Source organism: Perognathus longimembris, chromosome 19, assembly GCF_023159225.1.
Source record: "Perognathus longimembris pacificus isolate PPM17 chromosome 19, ASM2315922v1, whole genome shotgun sequence".
Taxonomy (NCBI): Eukaryota; Metazoa; Chordata; class Mammalia; order Rodentia; family Heteromyidae; genus Perognathus; species Perognathus longimembris.
The window spans coordinates 21237300-21254220 of NC_063179.1; the positions used below are offsets into that span (position 1 = coordinate 21237300).

The 16921-nt window shown below is 36.3% G+C and overlaps 1 protein-coding gene across 1 annotated transcript in view; it reads left to right on the forward strand.

Annotated features, from left to right (window-relative positions):
* Positions 1 to 16921, forward strand: part of Wdr70 (WD repeat domain 70) — a 201947-nt gene that overhangs the window by 149241 nt on the left and 35785 nt on the right. The window contains exons 11-13 of the mRNA XM_048368484.1: positions 9190 to 9289; positions 12112 to 12196; positions 13388 to 13526. Of these exons, the coding sequence (XP_048224441.1) occupies positions 9190 to 9289; positions 12112 to 12196; positions 13388 to 13526 (324 nt within the window). The remainder of the gene's footprint in view (positions 1 to 9189; positions 9290 to 12111; positions 12197 to 13387; positions 13527 to 16921) is intronic.

The following is a 16921-nucleotide window of genomic DNA, read 5'->3' on the forward strand; positions in this document are numbered from 1 at the left end:
TATTTCAGTAGTTTTATACTTTGATTTCTCAGCATTTTTCCCTGCAGTCTCTAAGAATGATGTCTTTGTTTTCTAGTTCCCTATTTATCCTTCTACATCTGCACTTGATCATGTCCTTCCTGCTTCCTCCAAGACTTAATTCTACTAGTTATTTCCTTTGCTATATTCTTATTCTTTTTATCCCTATTGGTCGTTTCTCCTTTTTAAAAATTTATTTTATTTATCATAAGCCTCCTCTCTCTTCTTTGGTTGCCAGTTTTATACCCACAGTAGACAACATTTGCTATATCTATTTCAAACTGATTATAACTTAAATTGCTCTGTTCCATATTTTTTCATTATCAAGCTTGAAACATTAACCTAACCTAACCTGTGCTTTTGACTTATCCATGTCTTTGTCTCTCCTTTCCCAGTTTTTACTCTTTTTTAAAAACCAATATAGAGTACGCTAAAAAACCTAAGATAATCACATACCACACTCTGTAAACTTTTTCAGATGTTTAACACTGCTCACAGGGTAAGAGTCTGAACTGTAGAAGGGCTCATTATCTTTATATTTACTACTACTGTATTATTGAATTCCACTTCTAGACCCAAAGTACCCAAAATAGCGCTCTATTTAATTCTTCTGAAATACATTTTTGGTCTTCTAGTGGGATACTCTTTCCTGTGTCCCTTTTGGCCTCCTCCTTATCCTTTGGAGGCTATGGCTAAGCATCCTTACCAGGCTTCCCCTGACTTCTTTTCCCTCCCTTCCCAACCCTGCCAATGTCAACTACTATGATAAAGTTGACAATTTTTTGATTGTCCTTACTATATAGTTTGTGGATACTACCATTGTCATAAAATTTATTGCAGATATTTGTTTTTTTATGTTCACTTCCCTTTCTAGACAGAGCTCCTTGTTAGTAAGGAGTGGTTTCTCTAATCTTGTCATCTGCTATACCTAGCACCTGGTAAGGGCTTCATAAATGTTTATAGAATGAGTGTATTTCTGCAAATATTATTTGGTACTTATTTTATATAATCACTAAATTTAAATTTATATGGTAAGTTTGGGATTTTATATTTTTAATGTCTCTGACCTTTATGTTGGCTGCAGTGCATAGTTTCAAGGAATCTAATGAGCAGGACATTTGAGGTTGTAACTAGTAAATTAAAAAACAGTGTATTTGACTACTTAGTTCTTTTGTTTATGTTGTCATAGTGTACCAGCTCATTGTGCATTCTTTCTTTTTATAATCAAATTATAATAGAAAAAATTTATGATTAGTTTTTCCCCTGCCTTCCAGTCTCCCTGCATGTCCAAATAGCTTCTAGAGAACTCTGAAATGAAACTATGGTTTAGTCTTATGCTCTTCAGTTTTTCTTTGTTATCTGTTGATTGTCTGTCAGTTTACTAAGTTCTTGGTTAGACTTCTTTGGAAATTTTGGTTTTTTTTGTTAGCAAAATTATTCTGCATCCTTTTTGTACCTGCAGCTGATAACATTCACTATTTACTAAGCATGTGGTTCACAAGGATAAACATAACAGCACACTGGCAATGTTTATGTTAAGTGAGCCACTCTTCCCCAAGCATCTGCTGCACAGGCGCAGAAACAGATAAGTTGTTTCAGCTATTGGCTGCCAGGGAAACAGAAGGGTTGCCACAACACAGTTGACAAATAGCCCCCCAAAGTCCCTAAGAAGCATCTACTCAGACTGCTGGAAAGTCAGAATCAGTAAAGGACTGTATATATTTGATGCTTGAGTTTGGCTTATTTCCCTTTGTACTTATGTGAAGGTATGCCTACTTTGCAGCAACTGAACCATCTTTGGAAAAGTAATTTAAGGCTCAGTCAGCTTTTGTAGGAAATGGTATTTGAAATCATTCTAGTCACTGGCAAGTCACTTTGTAGTGTGGTTCATTCTGCTCCTTCTTAAAGCTTGATCTTTTTGACTGACTTTGATAAGGCTGGCTAAAGGAAAACCTAGCATCCTTTTTCTCTGGCGCCACAGGGCTCACCACTCGGCCTTCTCACTTCCTCCCCTCCCTACTTCCACAGCACCTCACTATACCTCACTTGAACTGGCTGCCAGAGTTCACAGACAGCTGGGCAGAGAGTGGCTAAATTGCCCAGCTGCCCGGGAAGCTTGGCGGCCAGGATGAGGGAAGGAAGCATCGGCTCTCTTTGAAGGTCGGCTGCCAGTGAATCTCAGGCAGCTGAACTTCAAAGGGGGGACTGCCGGGCTTTCCCTCCTGTCTAGGCAGGTCATTCCATGGCACTGTGCTTCCGGTGTTGGCGTGGTAGTATCTAAGTTCCTCTTCAATTAAATAGCTGAACTGGGAGCTGCACTTGTGTTCACATTTGTGTTTCTTATGAGACATAGACCGTCCAGGGTTCTACCCCGTTTATACTAAACTTATGAGTTAAAAATAAAGGAGAAACAGCAACATCTTATAAAGGGCAGCTGTGGAGTTCCACAACAGTGTATTTTTCTTATTGCCAATTTGCCCTTGTGTTATTTACTGAGTTTTAAGTTACTTCAGAGCCTCTTGATCGTCGTTAATAAAGGCTAATCAGCCTGTACTTATGGGCTGCATTTAGCTCATGGCCTGGAGTCTGCTGTTCCTATGGCTGATAGTTCTGTTTACACACATGAGCACTATTTCACACTAACTGTTACTACATTTCCCTACTTTTCATCTTCAAATTCCATCATCAGGTTGAAAAGAAAACTGACCTACTAAGGAAAGATCAGGGTGCTGTGTATACACAATCTCAATAATTCAGAGTAGAAGGAGCTCAAAGTCAGATATAGTTGTATCTGAGAGCACAAGCTTGAATCTTGTCTGCTAGGTTCAAATCCTGGCTGTACCACTTACTAACCAGTTGATCTAGAGCAAATAGGAAACTCATTGGAAAGTGGCTGTAATGAGAATACTTATTTCATAGGTCTGATGAAAAATACAAAGGGTCAATAATTAAAACAATATTTAATTCAGAGTAAATGACAAATGCTTAGCTATCTGACAAATAGAACATCTCTTAGTAAGGTTTTAGATCTTTTTAGATCACAAGTGAGCTAATTTTAGGCCAAATCTAGTTTATCACCTATTTTTGTTACATTAAATTTTACTTAGCAAAAAATAAAATAAAATAATCGTTTGTATTCATTTGTCAGTGTCTTATCTGAAGCTGTATTCATGCTGTGACAGAAAGGAATAGTTGTGACAATATGTTGCATCTTCAAAGTCTTATATGACCTTTTCTTGAGAATATTTTCTAACTCTTGCTCTAGGTATATGTTTCCCCAGGTAAGGTCTAGAGAATGTTAATTCAATTCATGTTGGTAAGTACCCTAAGGTTCTATCATCTTTGAGACTGTTAAGGAGGTTGATTTATTCCAGGACTACTACATAAAAATGCTGGCTTTTAATATATTGGTGCATATTGTGAATCTTTAGGACAAGTCCATGGTATGCAAATAAACTAGTTTCCCAGGCTTGCTGCTATAGCCCTCCAATATGATGATGTTACACAAAACTTTCTCTTGGGAAACCCTGCTCTTGGACTGTCCTTTTGGAGGGACTTTCTTCTTAATCATTGCTCTCAATGATTTAGATGATAGCTACATATGGAAACTTATACAATATCATATGAGATTCTGTATTAGTAACATCATTTATTCCAGTAAATCTTAACATTTTGTTTAAAACAGACACTACAATATATCACATTTTAAAATAGTGTAATCAAATAATGTCCCAAACTTTAAGAGATTTATAATGTCACTAACTTTAAGAGATTGTATATGATGTCTGAAGATTATAAAGTCTCAGAGTCCAAGAAAGGTTATTTCATTTCATGCCTTTTGGACATTTTAAAGGTCCTCTGTAGGGCTTTAAAATTTTTTTTGCATCCAGATTTTTGAAACATAAGTCTAGAGTGGCTAACTGGTGTACCAACTGATTTCGGCTAGAGTTTATAAGAAGAGAAGAGATTAATGTGAAGGTAACTTGTGCCCTATCCATAAGGGGTTTGTTTTATAGACTAAAGTAAACACCTTGAATTTCAAGTTGCAAGCACATAGGGAGCCAGAAGATTCCAGAGCACTGGCATCATGTTCTGCCTGTGACTCACTCATCTTAGTGGCTGAGCTCTCTTCCACAGCTGCAGCTTCCAGCTGGTTACCAGATCGTGCCCTAGGTAGTCAGTCACACAGTACAGTCACCTGATTAGAGATGACCGAACAGGCATATAATTACAACATAGTCTGGTGATGAATGAAAGCTGGTGTATGCTTTTAGCAAACACAGATGAGAAATAAATGCTAAGTCATAGCTGTTTTCTATGAAATGTCAGTAGTTGTAGCAGTAAACCTAATCTTAAGAATGGAGAACCGGCTTGGGAAGTGCAACGAGGGTCATACATGTACTCTCTTCTTTCTCACTTTTAAGCTCCTTCATTAGGGGCTGGGAATATGGCCTAATGGTAGAGTGCTTGCCTCACATACATGAAGCCCCGGGGTCAATTCCTCAGCACCACATATAGAAAAGGCCAGAGGAGGTGCAGTGGCTCAAGTGGTAGAGTGCTAGCCTTGAGCAAAAAGAAGCCAGGGACAGTGCTCAGGCCCTGAGTTCAAGGCCCAGGACTGGTCAAAAAAACAAAAAGCTCCTTCATTAGTGGTACATATCAATACTTATCATTTTGGTACTCACCAAACCTGATTTAATGCTAGGTTTTTAGTTGATATAGTAAATGCTTTCTGAAAGACAGATCATACACATTAATTCTCTATCTCAATTTGCACATTATTATTCAAGAAAATGTTATATCTACATTTATTTCTTCTTTGCCGTGTAATCCAAGCTTATTCAGGAGGCTGAAATTTGAGGGTTGATGTTCGAAGTCAACCTTAGAAGGAAAGTCTGTGAGACTCTTACCTCCAGTTAACCCCTAAAAGTCAGAAGTGGAGCTCTGGTTCAAGTGTAGAGTGCTAGCCTTGAAGCTCAGGAATAGTTCCCAAGCCCTGAGTTTGAGCTCTAGGATCGTCCTCTCCCCCCTCAAAAAAGAAAAAGAAATGGGGGGAAAGATTTTCACCTAGTACCATGAAGAAAAACAATCTGTGAGCTGGTGGTTCACACCCATAATCCTAGCTACTGGAGAGATGAGATATAGAGGTTTGCAGAAATTACAAAGCATGAAGCAGGACAAAGTAGAATAAGTCTGAATTGTAAGATCACAGAACTATTTTGTGGTGGATATCATTTGATATAATGTTAAGAAGAGGTCAAAGAATCAGCATTCTTTTTATGTTGTACTAGTTAATTTTTGCAACATAATAAACTCCCTAAAACTTAGTGATATAAATGATAAAATTCTTTCCCTTGGTTCTTCGGGCCATTTAATTGAGTGGTATGATGCAGTACTTTTGTTCTTGCTTGGCTTGCCTTCTGCTGAGCTCTGTGCTGCATCTGCAGTTAACTAACAACTCAGTGGAGTTGAATAGTCTTGGATGACCTCTCTCATATGTCTGGCCCATTACTAAATGACAGCTGATGTTAAGGGGGTGCATGCATACTTGCTTCTGATCATCTAGGCAGCTAGCACATGGTTGTTGGTTTGTTTGTTTTTTTACTTACTGTATTACAAAAGCAGCAAGGTGTATATGCCTTTTCTTGAGTCTTATGTGCTGTTTTGTGTTAGGGAGAAGCAGATGCCAAGGCAACATTACATACATTAGATATAAGAAGTTTATTGTTGGGGCTGGGAATATGGCCTAGTGGCAAGAGTACTTGCCTCGTATACATGAAGCCCTGGGTTCGATTCCTCGGCACCACATATATAGAAAAGACCAGAAGTGGTGCTGTGGCTCAAGTGGAAGAGTTCTAGCCTTGAGCAAAAAGAAAGAGACAACAGTGCTCAGGCCCTGAGTCTAAGGCCCAGGACTGGCAAAAAAAAAAAAAATTTTATTGTCAACTTCCAGTGAAGGAAAAGTGAGTAGGTGGCCAGAGGAGACTGATTTCTCTCTATCAGATTCAAGTAGTCTTACCCTTAGGAAAGAAAGAAGGGAAAAAGAGGTGGAGGGAGGCTAAGAAGAATCTGAGACTTTGGTGCAGTTTTAAGGAAGCATTGGCTAGGTCAATGGGAAGTCATTGAGCCTAAGTCACCCTAGATATTTTTAATATGCTGCAACTACAATTGTGACTAATGTTTGATTGAGCCTCTTGGGCTAGACTGGACCACATTCTGGTGGTCCCTTTGTGGAGGGACCAGAGGAATCATCACAGATTTTAGGAATTGTCATCAGGCACTTGATTGGAAGTGGAGGAAGGGATCATGCCTTTTTTATTGGAGTGACTGTCCTTAAACTCCTGTTTCTCTTCATTTCTCTTTTTGACTGTAGTTATTATCTTGTTGGTTGCCCATTGTTCTGCTCCCCACCCCCACCCCCGCCCAAGAATGCCATGTTCTTTCTGCTATCTCTGTAGCTTTCTGTGCATCAAGCTCCTCTGTATACTTATTTTATTTAGTCAGTCATTACAGTAATTGTAGCTTCTTATAACTAATAATTAAACATTCTGGTTGGCTTTTATTACCTTAGATCCCATAATTTCAAAAGATCTTACTTACCCAGCTCTGTGACTAGCCCTGGGCTGTAGAGGAGAGCTTCCACTAAACTTCTTGGCCCTGCTGGCTCCTTCTCCCCTATACATAAAGTTCACAAGACTCCATCTCAACCAGTATGTGGGCATTGTGGCACACATATCTGTCATCCTAGCTAGTTGGGAGGCTGAAATCAGGAGAATCATGGTTCTAGGCCAGTTGAGGGAAAAAAGTTTGTAAAACTCATCTCAATAGGAAAAGTTGGGTGTGGTGGCATGTGCCTTTTTATCCCAGGTACAGAGGGAAGTGGAAATAGCAAGAATGTGGTCCACTGTAGCCCAAGAAAAAAACAAGGCCCTGTCTGAAAAATAACTAGATCACAAAAGGACTAGAGGTGTAACTCAAATGGTAGAGCCCTTGTCTAGCAGGCATGAAGTATTAGTTCAAATTCAGTTACTGAAATACGTATTTATTTTAAGATGTGTCTAAATAATTTTTTAAAATAATATTAAAAATAATACTGTTTTTTGGCCTAAGAAATTATTTTCATATTCTCACCTGCTTCTCCCAGCTGTCTTATGGTAACTAGGACATTTTTACTTTACTCAACATTGGCCATCACTTTTTCCAGGCTTCTACTAGTATTTTAACACCAGAATTTGCTCCTAGGAAAGGATACTAAATTCTGTGCTCAGAAGTAGGTCTCCAGGCCTGGATAGCTAGCCCCGTGGTACAGCACATAAAAGTTTGGGTTCAGTGCCCAAAATTGCAGAACAAGAAGTGAGGGAGGAGTTGTCTCCAAATTAATGCATCTTACCTAGTTCCCCACATCACTACCACAAGTGCAGGCAGGCCTTGCTCAAGATCTTCCCACCTTGGCCCCCTCAGTACAGGGAATATAATGACATATTAATTCTTCCATTATTTATAGCTCCTTGTGACTCTACTGCAGGCAGAGGGGAGTGATAATCCCCTTGCAATAGGCTTGAAGGGATTGCACCAAGGGCTTAGAAGCTCTCAAGCTAATTGGGACTCCATTGCAGATCTCCACTGCAGATTCCAGGACGACATGGAAAGTACTTAGGCCTGAAAGTTCCAATACAGACCTCCCTTCACATGGCAGGCCTGATCCATCAACTACAACAAGATGGATAACACCCAGTCAAATAAGATGCTGCTACCAGCCCCATTACTTCTGAAAGTAAAATCGGAAAGCACAACAGCCCCAACTTGTACATTCAGATGACAATAGACTCTTCTTTTCTTCTTTTCTCTGCAGTCTTTATAGGTGCCACAACACCTGTTCCTCAGTAATCAAGCTTACTTTCTCCTTCTCCATTTATATTTTCCTTCTGTCAAAAGTGAGAACTACTCTCTTGCTCAGATTTCCTTCTATCTCCATTCATAATTCTTCTTACTTACCAACCAACTGTGTTGTCTTGGTAGATAATATTCCTTTTCATAGCTGGTAAGTACTTAAAGCTTGCATCCATGAAGACATTCCTTCCACTCAGTTTACCTCTGGTGCAATCTGTAGCACTTGGACCAATGCTAAGTTCTAGGATCATTCTGTATCCCCAGTTTTACATAGGCAATCTCTAACTTGATTCAAAAGACAGAATTAATTAGAGCTGCTTGCCTATAACTAAACTTGAAAATTACAAGTGAGAAAGAAATTTCCCATCTATTAAAGGGTTTTAGGAATAGTTTTTTTTTTCCAGTCCTGGGGCTTGAACTGTCCATGGCTCCTTTTTGCTCAAGGCTGGCACTCTGCCACTTCTAGCCTTTTCCGTTTATGTGGTGCTGAGGAATCAAATCCAAGGCTTCATGCATGCTAGGCAAGCACTCTACCACTAAGCCACGTTCCTCCCCCTTAGGAATAAATTTAAGGGAATGATCAAATGTTAGTTCATGCAGTTTGTGAGGTAGAAAAAGATGGTAGTATAATATTTTGGTGTGCTATTGGGGTTTAGACTCTTAGTTCTACCACTTATAATTCTCTGTGCTTCAGCGACCTGAACTGTTAAAGGGGGGTGATAATAGTAGAACTTAATGTACAGAATGATTATGAGGACTAAATAGTCAAGATAGCAAAGAATATAGAACTTAGGATATATATAGTAAGTCTTGTTGTCATCATTGTTGCTGTTATTGTAGTCATCATCATCAGACAGGCATGCTAAATATAGTTCATATGCACAGTCATGTGAATGTAATCATTAGGTATAAATTAAATTTGATAAAAGTACTTTAAGTAAATAAGATGTTAATTTTTCTCACTTAGATGAATATTGCAACTGGTCTCATAATTTTATAAGTATAATATTAAAGATTAAATGTAGTTACAGTTTGTGTTGCTTCAGGTTGGCTAAAGAATTCTGAAAACTGTTTCCTGCTATGACTTAAGGTAAATGGATACTTTGAAAAAAACTTTTTGATTTTTTTTAGAAGAAAGTAAAAGTAATGTCAGATGAATTAATTAGTACTTTGCATATATGTATATGTAATTATGAATGTAAAGTGAAATTTTCTTGCCACAAAAGCATTCTCATCTGAATGCAAGTGATTGATTAACACCTGGTTTGTGTTTGCAAATAGGTTCATCCTAAGTTCCACTATAAACAGGCTCATGACCCGGGCACAGATACTTCTTGTGTGGCTTTTTCCTATGATGGTACTGTCCTTGCCTCTCGTGGAGGTAAGTTTGATCTTTTTGATGTGTTTCTGTATATAAAATGATGATATTTAAATGATAAGTATCACACTAAGAGCCTACTGCTAGGTATAACTAACAGTGCTTTTATTAATGTACTTGTGGCAAACTGATTTTTTTCCCATTAATACTGTTTCAACTTGGCAACATTATTTGTATTAAAAGTTAACAAGTAAAATTTTTACTTATCCTCATGTTTCAAAGAATTGATTTTTTCATGAATGGTCTTGGCTTCTGCCTTTAGAATATTGTAATTCATCTACATTCTTTCATACTTTCTTTATTTTATAATTCTGTACCAGGTGTTTCAAAATCCTTTATTTATTGACCATTGGTTCCCCCCTCCCCACCCCCCAGTTCAAACACTAACTCAGTTCAGATTTTTTTTCCCTTCCTCAAGGGGTCTTACAGCTTCCATTGAAAATTAGTTTATTATATGAAGTCACAAATTTGTGGGACAGTGATAACAAATTTTCACCTAAAATTTTATCTGATGCATGTTTTGTTGTAGGCAAGGTCAGGCAATGTGGAATGAAGTTTGCTTTAGTTTCTTTTACTCTAAGGGGCTTCAGTAGTTCCACGCTTTCATTATTGTAGTTGAAGATACACAGCAATATTTGGGAATTCTTTGCCTTCCCAGGGCTGGATATATTTTGCAAGGCACTGTTACTTTTGCCATGATTTGGAGAACCTGTTGCCCTGTAATTATTTTTTTAATATTTTAATTTTTATTGTATAAGTGATGTATAGAGGGGTTGCAGTAATATAAATCAGGTAATGAGTACATTTCTTTTTGAATGGTGTCACTCCTTCCCTCACTCTCCCCCAGTTTTTCCCTCCGGTTCTCACCCACAAATTGTATAGTTTTTTTTTTGTTTTTTTACAATGTTCTATAACTAGCTATTATTTTTTTAAAGTCACTATATGTGGTTGTATTGTAAGCTTATCTACAACAATATGGCTCGGTAGGTGCTCTTTCTAATTTTTTGCCACATCTTTCTCACATGGATAAGTCTTTGTTATAATAGAGGGAGATGGATCATAGTGAGGGCAACTTATGAACTATGCAGTATGGAAAAAGACCAAACAAGGCTGAGGATCTTTCTGTGGATTTATTTGTGGTAATAGAGTATCATTCCAAAGGTGAGTTTTCAAAAGCTCTCACAGTAAAGTATAAGCAGTAAAGTCCAGCCAGTTGTGGTTAGTGCACCTGCCAAAAGTTTGGTTTAGAGGAAGGGTCCTTGGAGAGAAAAGGGGGATTTTTATTGACTGCTCCATTCACCTCCATCGCACCTGATCAAGATTTATTATTGGACCCAGGAGTCTGAGGCAGGTCTCAGCTGTGAGCACTCGGGGAAAAGACTAGCAAAGGCATTATTTGTGAGTTTGGCTTTTCTTCTGGTCAGCATTTTATTAATAGCCCTATACAAATATATATTTTAAAAAGAGATTCTTAAAAGAATATTCATTACTCTTTAAATGGCTTGGAAAAGTATGTTCCCCAGCATAATGAAGAATGACAGCCACAGGGAGAGTTACACTAGAAGGTAGGGACTAAGATGCCTCATTTCTCATAATTGTTAATGGGTAGTTCTGCTCACATACTAGAAGGGAAGAGAATCTGTTGAGAATTTTACTATTTTCCAATCCTTATTTTTTTTAATTTAAGCATTTTAACTTAAAAATATGTGTGTATGTTTTTGTTGTTATTGTAAAGGTGATGTACTGAAGGATTACAGTTATATAGGTGAGATAATGAGTACATTTCTTTTGGAACGATGGTACCATCCCTTCTCTCATTTTCTCCCAGTTTTTTCTTCCTGTTCCCATGTACAAATTATATACTTCATTTTTAACAGTGTCTAATGAATATCACTGCTGCATTTGTTCTGTGCCCTTTCTGTGCCCCCCACTTGCCTTCCCCAAAACAGATAAGCTAACAAACAATACAAAACAAAAGGTAATGAAAGCAAAAACAGCAACAAAGGAAAAAACCTTCATGTTTCCATTTCTTGGAGTTCAATTGATGAATATTATTTTATATGATCATATGTACATAGCTATATTGAGCCTTTGTGATGGTTTCCTAAGAATGCCTCCTTTGGTCTCACTTGTGAATGTCTAGAGACCTGTATAAATTATCATGTCCAAGTGTATTTTTTTTGTCTATTACCATCCAGTGTGTTTACTTATAGATTTACAGGCACAGTCTAGTTACAGCAAATGAGGGAAACCATGCAACCTATGTTTCTTTGGCTCTGGCTTACTTTGCTTAGTACAATTTTTTCCATTTCCTACGAATGGTACAATATCATTCTTTCTGATGGAAACATAGAATTCCATTGTGTATATAAAACCATTTCCTGATGGTTCTTAAAATCTTCCCAAAGAGTCAGCTATCTTCAAACATACCACCGGGGAACTACCATCTGCATTTAAATTCTGCTTTAGAGTTAGTTCTCCAGGGTTCCTTCTAGCCTACGGATCCTGCATCAATCTGGAAAGAAATTTCTAGAGAGCTTACTTATTATTTTTAATGTTCTTACATCTATTGCTACTTTCAAGTTCTCTGAACAGATTAAGTAAAATCTGTTTGTGTGCATCTGGTTTCCCTTTTCCCCTTCCCTTCTAGTCCCTCTCCTTCTGTCCTCCCTTTCTGCCTCCCATTTCTGCTCTTCCCTTCCTTCGTGTTTCTTCCTCCTTTCCTTAAAGTTATACACAAAGTTTAGCCAATCCTAACTTTGAAATGAATACTCATTGCAGAATTCACATTTTTGACTTTTTTTTCTTTCTCATTTCTCTATCAGGTGATGATACATTAAAATTATGGGATATCCGACAATTTAATAAGCCACTTTTTTCATCCTCGAATCTTCCTACTATGTTTCCAATGTAAGTAGCGTATTTTAAATATTTGATTACCTTAGGAAAATGGAAAATAAATAATAAGTTTCAATTTAATGTTAATTTATACCATGTCTTTTGAATTTTATACAAAATGACTTGAGAATAATTGACATCTGGCTTTTGAAAGATATATTAGTCAGATTATAAAAACGTTTTGAATGATGTATATGTTAACATTTTCGTTTGTATGTCTGTGTGTGTATTTTGTGTGCACACATAGGTCCTTTAATTATTCAGACTATCTTTCTCTGGATGATTGAACATTGTTTTGTTTTTTGGCCAGTCCTGGGGCTTGGACTCAGGGCCTGAGCACTGTCCCTGGCTTCTTTTTGCTCAAGGCTAAAACAGTGCCACTTGAGCCACAGTGCCACTTCTGGCCATGATTGAACATTGTTAATTCCACCATCTTACTAAGTTGGTAACTGAAGTTTTCAAAGATTTTTTCTGATGCAGCTGAGTTGAGATTTCAAGTCTAATTGTTCCCTTGGAACTCTACTTTGGTAACAATGAAATTTCACATTTGTGTTCAGTAATTACCAAGAGGGAGAGTATAAAGGTAATGGAGGCATCAAATAAAGTTGTATAATACATTGCACCAACTCTTAACAGAGCACACTGTGGTGGCATTATCTAATTAAAACAAACTGACAATCATGAATGTAGAGTGATGATAGTAAAAATAGTTCCAGAAGATGGCCAAAGCCATTTCTACTTGGATGTTAATGTAAATCTAAGTAGTATCTATTTGTGTACTACTCGTGTAAACACAAAGACAAGTAGTACACAAAAGTATATTTACTTGCTTAGATGTTTACATGATCTGTATTGAGTTTTCTCCATACTCCCTTTGCATTTAAAAAATATCATATGGTAGAAGAAAATACATATTCTGAAGTTAGACTGCTTACATTTGAATTCCAGCTGCACCATTTTCTTATATAAATGTAGGTAAGGTTTATTTAGCCTATGTGTCTCAGTTTCTTTGTAAGTACAATGAGTGTAATATCTACCTCACAGGACTGTTGTGAAGAGTAACTAAACTACTAATAATGTCTGACTTGTAAGCTCTATGTAGAGGTTAGTTCTTTGTTCATTGATATTTATTTAATTCACTCATCATTGCTGCATTATTGTGAGGATCCAGAATATATACTTATTGACTCTTTTTGTTTGTAGGACTGATTGCTGTTTCAGTCCAGATGACAAACTCATAGTCACTGGTACCTCTGTACAAAGGGGATGTGGCAGTGGCAAGCTTGTTTTCTTTGAGCGTAGGACTTTCCAAAGGGTGTATGAAATTGATATCACAGATGCGGTATGTATTTTGTTTTCTTCCTAATCTTGAAAAGGAAATGAAGTTTATATCTTACCCACCTTTTGCTTTGTTTTGTTTGTTTTAATAGAATCTTAGCACTCACAATGCAGTAGCAACTTGTTTTTCCAACACAATAATTTTTATTGCATTGAAGATTGGGTGATCCACACTATCCCTTCGCCTAGCCCAATATTTTGTATGGGCCCAAATTTTAATTACAATTTCAGTTGTGTCTGAGTTGTTTCCTCTACTCTGCCAACCAAATTGAGGAGGGAAGAAGCTGATAATCCTGTGGGATATTTAAAGGTGCATCCCACATTGTGCTTGTTTGGGAGGATCCAGACATTGTAGACAAATGTGAAAGATTAAAGTTTATCATTGTTTCCTAAATCCTGAAAACCTTGACAGAATTCTACTTGCCAAGTTATAGTCATTAAGGTAAGATTTAACTACAGTGAACTTAATTACTATTTAATATGGAAATATAAAACATTTCAGATTTCACTTCTAGATCTTAAAAACAACAAACATTCCAGAGTCTTTAGTTTTCTTTACACATTTGCATAAGCACTAAACTTCAGCATTCATTCATTCACTTATCCACTGATTGACTCATTCTTTCATGTTGTGAGATTTGAGCCCCTATAATGTAATAATGCTGAAGTTCCCACAGGGAAATCTGAATTCTTTTAAAGTATATATTATTATTTAGATGGTAAGGCAAACCATTATAATTTTCTGAGAAGTGAAGAGATCAATTAATGTCTGTATAACTTTTCTTTGGCTCATTGTCAAATGCTTTGGTAATATCCTGTATCCCAAACAGTGCTCTTATGTAGGTTTCTCCAGTTGTTCCAGCTTTCTGTAAACAGTTGAGACATATTATGCACTTAAGTGATTCAGACAGTTGAACAACTGTTTTTAAATCACCAGTAAAAGCTCTTGTCTCTAATGTTCTAGTATTACTATGGAGTTTTAATATGTAGACTCCAAATTTGAAACCATATTACACTTTGAATATTATAGAAAAGTTAAAACAAGACAAATTCTAGATGAGCACTCAAGTTTTATAGATTCTAATCTCATGACATAATTTGAAATGTGCCAGCACTTGTAATATTTTGGCGGGGGGGTGCATCCAGAAGCCAAATAAAACACTAGAGTCAAGGAAAAACAATTGACTCTATCAACTATAATCTCAAAAGTGAAATTATTATAATTGGTTGTTCCAGCTCAATGACTGTACATTTCAGTATTATTCTTAGTGTTTTCACATTATAGCTAGTTGAAATGTAAATAAATTAGGTAATGTAGAAGTATGATTACACTTTAAAATGCATGCTAGACTTCTGTACTAGTTTAACGGAAGAATATACTATTTTCTAGAAAAATCTGTATAATACATTTTTATTCTCTCTGTTGCTTTTCTAGATAAATCTTTCCAAAGCACTTACAACTCATGTACTGCATTCTTACTATTTTTTGCCTTTTTATTGTTTTGTTTACTGCTTTATCTTCAACATTTAGAACAGTACCTGGCATGTAGTGAACTCCTAATATTTCATAAGTGAATGGGTAGTACAGTTGGAAAGTATAAGTAATGTATATTATAGAATGTAGTATGCCACTGAAGGGTAAAACAAGAAGGAGACATTTAGAATTGGAGAGATAAACTGTCATAGTTTTTGGAAAAGTTCTTTTTATAGTTTAAAGCAATTTCTTATGTGTTTTGTAAGGAATTAGAAGATAGGTATTTAAAGGTCCCCAACACAAAGAAATAGCAAATGTTTAAGGAGATAGAAATGGCAATTACCCCGCTTTGATCATTGTACATTATATGACTGTACTAAATGATCACACTGCATCCAAATAAATATGTACCATTATTATGTATTAATTAAATATTTCAAAGTGTGGAAAAGTCAGGAAACAGATTTTCAGATCCACTTGAATTGATGGATAAGAAGAGAATTTTGAATAATGACAAAGCTACACACTTTAGAGACCTTTTAAATCATTGATTTAGTAGTGATGAAGGGGTTGTTGTTAACATCAGACAGCATAGTTTTCTGTTTATATAGTAGAATGTTAGGTTAAAGAGGCTTTAAACTACCCTTTTGACCTACTGACTCAAGTTTTAGCTTTGGAATTTAAGAAAATAAACACATTTCTTGGAACTGATGAAAGGCAAACACTCTAGCAAATCACACTTCTTTTATTGTTTTTATCATTAAAGAACAAACATTATCATTTTTTTTGTAATACCACAATCACTATGGTAAAATACTTATTATTTTAAGTTTTGGTTTGCAAGAGAGGCAGCATTCTAATATTAGCATTATAACAGTAATGTACTTGTTTGACTAGTCAGAGACCATGATTATGTCTTCCTTGATGTACTCATTTACCTTAATGTAGTATGATTGGCGGTGTTCTTTCTGCACCCTCTTGTAACAGAATAAACCTTGAAACTTTCAACTCTTCCACTAGAAGATGGTAAATGTGTTTTTAACTTTTGCTGTTTTCACTGTATGCAATGATACTTGGATACATTTTGTAATTCTACAATTATTTTTAGATGCTTTCTTTGTAGTCCAGTTGTGTTTCCTCAAGTTAAGCCAAAATTCATTCCTTATTTATTATCTAATTCTTTGTGATTTAGGTAGTATGCTTGGCCTCATTTCTAAGGTGAATTCTAGAACATAACTCAAATCTTGAGTTCACTTTTGTTTTTGTGTAGATGACCTATTTTTAGGTACCATATAAAAGGCTAAAAGGCCTTTATTACTTTTTTTTGTGCTTTCATAGACAAAAAATAATAGATGAAATTGGAAATGACATCAGTTTTTTAAAGAACTTGTAGAAGAAATCATAAAAAATTCAAACCTTTCCCAAGTCACTTGTGTAGAAAAATAACAATATTATTAGCTTACTAAGTTTTTAATTAAATTATAACTTATAAAATGACTAATATGGAAAGAGACAATAGGCATTGTTTGGATAAAGAGGAAAACAGTTCAGAGGAAAAAATTTCACAAATATTGCAGCTGAACCCAGCTTCTAGTTTGTTCGCGAGACTTCTGTTTTTTTCTTTTGTTTGTGTGTTTGTTTGTGCTAGTCCTGGGATTTGAACCCAAGGCTTGGGCTCTGTCCCTGAGCTTTTTTGCTCAAAACTAGCACTCTACTGGAGCCCCAGCTTCACTTTCAGCCTTTTGGTAGTTAATCGGAGATAAGAGTCTCTGGGACTTTCCTGCTACTTGAGACTCCTATCTCCAATTAACCACCAGCAAACAGGATGGAGGGAAGGGAGGAAATATTTCCTGGATATTTTCAACTACACTGCCTTGGACATTTTATAAGTGATTGAAAAATTATAACACTAGTACAATAAATGT